The sequence below is a fragment of the Helianthus annuus genome, chromosome 12 (genome assembly GCF_002127325.2).
Source record: "Helianthus annuus cultivar XRQ/B chromosome 12, HanXRQr2.0-SUNRISE, whole genome shotgun sequence".
Lineage (NCBI taxonomy): Eukaryota > Viridiplantae > Streptophyta > Magnoliopsida > Asterales > Asteraceae > Helianthus > Helianthus annuus.
In genome coordinates, this window is record NC_035444.2 from 11,188,970 (window position 1) to 11,195,748 (window position 6,779).

The following is a 6,779-nucleotide window of genomic DNA, read 5'->3' on the forward strand; positions in this document are numbered from 1 at the left end:
TCTTATTACTAGTTTTATCTTAAATTTAAAAAAAACGGAAAATAAAAAAAAGTATTTGGGCCAAAACAAAGTATTTGGGCCAAAGTAATTTCCTCTATTCATGGAACTAATGTCGGGTGTGTTTAAACAAGCCGACACGTGTGTGGGGAATGGGGTGTGGAACCGAATAAAGGGTCTTTTTTCAAGTTTACATAACTCTGGTATGGTTCCTTTTTCTTCCTTGTCTAGAAAAGTGGTAAATGGGGACAATACCTTATTTTGGTTGGATAGTTGGTTAGAAAACAATGTGACTCTTGCTGATGCATATCCTCGGCTCTATGCATTGGAATCAGAAAAAGGATGCATGGTGAAGGCTCGGTTAGGTGGTCAATCTTGGGCCTGGTCTAGAAACATTAGAGGGGGTCGAGAATCGGAGCAGGTGGCTGAATTAAATTGTCGGATAAGCCACGTGCAACTCTCGATGGGCAAGATTTTTGGCGATGGTCGTGTTTTGGGGTGGCTAAATTCTCAGTTAAGTCTGTTCGTCGGGGTATCGAGGACCGTACTCTCCCGGTGTCGGACAAGGCTACAGTTTGGTTTAAACAGGTTCCAAGGAAGGTTAACATTTGTGCTTGGCGTTTGTGTTTGGATAGACTCCCAATGCGTGTCAACTTGGTTGATAAAGGAGTTGATCTCCCGTCGAGCTTGTGTCCTTTGTGCGAAAGATCTTCCGAATCCTCTATTCACCTTACTCAAGATTGTGAAGTAGTCTCGCGCGTGTGGCCTTTAATAGCAGGGTGGCTTCAAATTCATTTACCGGATAGGATACACTTCAGCCGATTCATCTCTTGGAGTGGCTCGAAAGCTCCTCCTGGAGACGGGCAAAGAAAGAGGCAGTTGGTTCGATTATATTTGTTACATGGTGGTCTATTTGGAGACTTCGGAATGACGTGGTTAACTTGAACAAGAGGAACGACAATAGCTTGCTATTTGATGATGTTCTTCATTTTTCGTATAGATGGTATTCGAATAGAATGCCAAATTGTAAAATTAGTTGGACCGAGTGGCTTCAAAACCCACTTCTTTTCTTGTAATTGTTTTTAATGGCCGGCTAGGGCCTTGCTAGTTGTGCCGTTTTGTTTATAAAATTCCGCCGTTCCAAAAAAAAAAAAAAAAGTTTGACACTCAGCAAGTGTTTAAACCATTGCCAACAATTTTCAGCAAAGTTTAAACACTTTTGACTGATTGACATGGCGCGCTCTGATTGGTCGGTTTTTTGGTTTGCCACTCCAAAGTGTTTAACCACTCCTTACACCCTTAAATAAAAACATACATGAAATATTAATAAAAACATACATAAATTTAAAATAACTTATGTTGCTTTTTGATTGTCTCGCCCAACTTGTCATGTGTTTTCAGTCGCTTCGGAGAAGACAAGACTGACAAATCGTGTCTTAGCGGGTTTAACAGGTTTGAGACGACGCAAACACCACAAGTTCTAAACATAAATACGACTCGTTTAACTACCATATATCCAATGTCTATAACGCAAGAAGAAATGATGGATCCTAACATTCTATTTTTAACTATTTTTAAAAAAAGTGAAAAATCACATGGTGTACTTTTCAGTAAACAGGTCTAATCATGTCTTATACAGATTACCTATTGCCAGTCCTAACTTCGGATATATGTGCGAGCGGTCCATTATTCGTATGGAGATCTCCTAAATTAAATATTAATTGTTACAGTTGACCTTTGAACGAGGCTTGTCCGTGCCACTTTGAGTTATCCCACTCCAAAGTCCTAGATCATGTTCTCACACATGGACCAGCACACCCGGACTCCACCCGCATCGCTACTAGGTCCGCCACCTGAAAATCCGGACTATGCCACGGTGGTGGCGTTATGGATGCTCTAAAGTGGGTTATGTGAATATTGGTACTATATGAATCAAATTGATATTGTTCAAGGTCCATCACAGAGCACGGAAAATCCCACTAGTTATACAATAAAAATACTTTACTTTTAAACACTTTCAAAAACGTTGAACGGAATACATCTCAATTGTTACTCCAATAATCTGAATTTTTAAAATTCCCAACAAAAAATTATACAGAGTCTGCCAGTAATAACCAATGATCTTGAAATACAAAACTTAAAACGTTTTTTATCAGAGTTTTTTTGAAAGAAAAACTTCACTATTAATAGTCACCCCAACGAAAAGGCAGGGGCAACCAAACACAAGACACTATACAGCTACATCAAGGCAATCACACAAAATTAAAATGCTTTTTCTCAAATGATCTGAATTTGTTAAAATACCCAACAAGAAAATCAAAAGTGTCGGAAAATTGTTTTACCCCAGTAAAAGTAAATATTGCAAAAAAAAAAAAAAAAAAAAAAAACAAGCAGTTTATATTAAATTGATTTTTAGCCGAGCGTATACCACTAAACGCGAGTCGCCCTGTTCAAACTCACCATGCGATTAGAACCATCCATCTGGCCGCCTCTGGCCTCCAAACCACCGTACCGTGTGCTCTGATACCCACCTCTAGATTGATCAGCCCGGTTTTGATAGCTTTGACCAGGACCATACGATCTACCACCGCCATAACCAGACTGCTGCCGCCCTTGTGAGTACGACATATTGTCCTGCCATTTACTCCCGCCTGCAACCGATGCATAGTCCTGACCCTCACGCCGCCTTGACGACAGAGACTCCAACCCACCACCACCACCACCGAACCTCGCCTCGGTGGCTCGCTCGTTACTCTCAGCAAGAACCAATAGCTTTTCGGTTAACTGAAAAGCCAGAGCCTGTAACCGACTATGCTCAGCTTCACGGAAAACGATGCACCGTGTAGGTTGGTCCCAGCTGGCATGAAGCTCCTCATTGATCATCATCTTGCTAACAACACAATGCGTTTGACTTTCAGACAGGTCAAACATCTTCGAAAGCTGTTCCAGTTTTAGCGACTCGAATGATGATGAATAGGTGAACAGGTACGTCCGTAAAGCTTCTTCCTTGATCTTGTTTTTCAGCATTTCGAGAACCGACTCACGGTTTTTAAGAAGCTTCCAGACATCTAACGAGTTGATGACATTGAAAGATGTTTGGAAATCGCCTTTGCTAAGGGCTCGAGTGGCTGCCATGATGTGGTCGCGCACGTTTTCAGGGGGCCCGGTGAATGTCTGTCGGTTATTTATTTCGAGTAACCTTCTTAGCGTCTTGCTTATGACTTTGCGCCTTGCGTCGTGAATGTTTGCTGCCATGTTCGGAACTTCTAGAAGCATGGCGCATATTAAGTGTACGGATTCGAGAAGTTCGAGGTTGATGTGCATGTGGTACGGCAACTGTCTTCTCTTTTCCAGGAGTTCCTGCAAACATCAGTAACTCGAAGTTCGGTTAATCGAATAAACAGGTCGGGGACATAAGAAAACATGTTTTATTGTAATTTTTCAACATTATTAATAATTCATGCGTTAATTATTATAATAATCTATGGTGCTATAATAGCAATTATTTGATAAAACAATTTAAAAGGTTTTATAATCCAGAATACATTTCAAATGACTTCAACAGCTTGACCAACTCAACAAATATATCTTGTTTCCTTTTTAGTTCAATTAAAATTAGCCCCTTAACCAGTTAAAGATAAAATAAAACCTAATCAAAATCGACACTTTAGTATGCAATGGGTCAAAGTTGTCACGTCTACAACAAACGTAATAAAGCAAGTAATATTCGAACACAGCTAAATATGATGCCCTTTAAGGTAAAACAAAGAATAAAAAATGCAAAAAACTTGTTTGCAGAGATTACAACCCCACACGTCAATACATTTAACTTCTACTATTGTTGCTTCACTGCTATAAAACTACAAAATCTTAAAAACGCAACTAGGTACTGGTTTAAACGACTACAGTAAAAAGCAGCAACGAAGAAAAGCTTTAACTGAGACTCTAAGGAGACTAAAATGAATAAACACAGTATGAACACGAAACTGTGCAACGTATATAGGTCACATTATAAGTTCATGGTCTGTTCATATTAAAACCTCCGGTAAACGACTTTGTCAAACTAGAACAGCTTTTTCATTTCTAAAAATATGTTGTAATAAGCAAACTGATGCAATCAAATCTGTACTGTTTCAATACCAGCTTATTTTTTGAAAAGAAAGTGATTTTTATGCATTTAAAAAATCACTTTGGGTGACATATTTTTCTTTTAATCAATATTCTTATTTTAACCATTTGACCAGTCAAAGATAATGCACTAAAGCTACTGTGTTCAATATTAAAACAAAATTATGAACAATTAAACCAAACAATCTAGAAAACAAATTAGAGGCAAATATTAGCAACAGGTAAAACAAAATTACTTCAACGATTACCTGTTCTGGAGTCTTCTCATGATAACGACTCTGAGAAACACCTTGTGCAAGAAGCTCTTTCACCCTACCGCCCGAATACAATTCAGAAAGACAGCCATGTCCTTCAGAAATAAGCCCAGCCCGAAACGCACACAAACCAAGCTGAGCCATTGACCTATTAAACAGTGTCTGAGTCGAGATATCCATATGCTGAACACTATCCTGCAAGTGACTCATAAGCAACAAATCACGAGCCGTAGAAAACTCATCCGAAACCGCACGGTGGTAAATGTCACATAGCATCGCACGGGCCTTGGTCCGTTCATCACCATGCGCGTATATAAACGAAACTAGCATATCCATCAGCTCCCTGCTGCTTGTCGGAAAACTCGGTTTCCGAGGCACAACTTCAGGCGTGTTGACGAAAGCTTTTGATTCGGTACGGGATTCTTCTATGTTATCGTCAGATTGGTCAGCCATGTTCCTCATGGCACCGTACACTTCTTGCGGTTTGTAATACACGAGTTCTACAAGCTTTAACGCTGCCTTCGCTGCAGCCTTGTGGTCGCCAACGCGTTCGAGATACGACTGAACGTTTTGCGCAAGAACGAAAAACAAGGGTTCGTCTTGAAGCCGTTCTACATAGTCACGAGTATGAGGATCGATACACTGCAGACTCTTGAAAAATTCAGCGTCTATCATCTCAAGAAAGGCTGAAAGGTTTCCCCGTATACGTATGGTCTCGTTGTAATCCGTTCCTTTTTCGGTTTCGTTCTCGTCGGGCTCAACGGTGTCATCAACCAGAATGTTTGGGTACTGCTCGAGGATATCGAGTATGACAAGCATATTCTGCACGCACTTCTTCCACACGTTTATCGGCATGTGACCGTTTAAACCAGGGTTAACATCAAACTGTGCGGAGACCAAAGTAAACAAGATCTGAAGCTTCTGCGCAGGCGTTTTTGCCACCTTGGTCAAGAACGTAAGCTGTTCAACGGGCTCGAGCTTTCCGGTCCCCTTTCTACCACGAGCAGCACGAACCTCCTTATACTTTTTGTTAACCGTATCCCAAGTCACCTGGCTTGGATCCTTAAACTGTTTTTCGATTAACTTATCTTTCTTGTTCATCATTGTCGTCCAAACGAGTTGATTAACATCAATGACATCAACATCCGACAAAGTATCTTCTATTGACGGTTCAGTACTCACTGAACTAAAGCCGTCGTCAACATCATCCTCATCCGCTTCTTCTTGATCCTTAAAGCTTTCCGGATTCTCCCTACACTTACTAATCAAATCCTCATACATCTTATTATTCTTCTTCAACTTCTGCCTCATCGCATTCATCGCCTTCGCGTTACTACTACTCATCTTCCTCTTCGCCTCCTTATTCCCCATCGCTTGATTCAAAAAATCCTCCAACATCACCAACGCCTTGATATAACTATTCGGCGCCCGATCAGATTCCGTAACCCTCATAACCTTCTCAAGCTGCCTATTAATCTTGTCGAAACTCTCCTGCAGGCTCACCCAATCATTAATCTTCATCGCATTCTTCATCTGCTCAATCGTCATCGACAACTCCTCAAACCGCTTATCCTTCAAAGGCTTAACAACACGCTTAACTTCCGAATCATCGCTATCGCTATCACCGATGCGATACTTGTTTGGATCCGGTACATTAGCATCATCCTGTCCCTCATTCTCATAATCTTCCTCATGATCACTCACGTCAGATTCAGTCTCACTATCAGCCTATTATCATACACATAAATTAATAAATCATAACATAAAATATTAAAAATTAAAAAATTCACATTGTGCATACTAATTAATAAATAATAACAAACCTGATTACTCCAAAATTTCGACGCCATATTGTTATCTCACGGATTAAAACAATAATAATGCAATCTTCGTAACCTAAAATCTGAATGAAAATATACGAAATTTTATATTAAATTATGAAAACAGAAGTGTTTACGAACAATTAACGGTAAGATTATGCAGTTGTATGGCGCATAATTATGAGTAATGTATACGTGATTGTGACGTAAATGAATAAGATAAACAGAAGGTTGAATCGTGAAGAAGATGATAGTTTTGATGGATACCTGTAACTGCAAATGGGAGATTGTTTTTGAGTCGGCAGGTTAGGGTTTGAGAGGAGTGTCATGTGATTATGTGAACGGGTTGATATAGGGGGCTAGTAACGTGTTCTCCAAGGGTTACTAATAACAAATTTTTTTTTTTTTTTTTTAAGCTAAAGAATATCCATTGATTGGTGCAAACATAAAAGACGAAAATGTAATTTAGTCCTACATTTATCGTATTATCCTGGTATCATAACTTTTTTTTTTTTTGACTTCAAGTAGATATGCTTATTTTGAAATTCCACACGAAAACGGACAATTACAAAGCAATGGC

At 39.6% G+C, this 6,779-nt stretch overlaps 1 protein-coding gene across 1 annotated transcript; it reads right to left on the reverse strand.

The window, feature by feature from the left end:
- Positions 1-2,268: 2,268 nt before the first annotated feature.
- On the reverse strand, positions 2,269-6,500 carry LOC110894052 (eukaryotic translation initiation factor 3 subunit C). The gene is made up of 4 exons (XM_022141217.2): positions 6,467-6,500; positions 6,203-6,282; positions 4,374-6,107; positions 2,269-3,357 (listed from the first exon to the last, which is right to left on the reverse strand). Exons 2-4 carry the CDS (start codon positions 6,227-6,229, stop codon positions 2,428-2,430), a joined length of 2,691 nt encoding a protein of 896 aa, XP_021996909.1. The 5' UTR covers positions 6,230-6,282; positions 6,467-6,500; the 3' UTR covers positions 2,269-2,427.
- Positions 6,501-6,779: the final 279 nt, after the last annotated feature.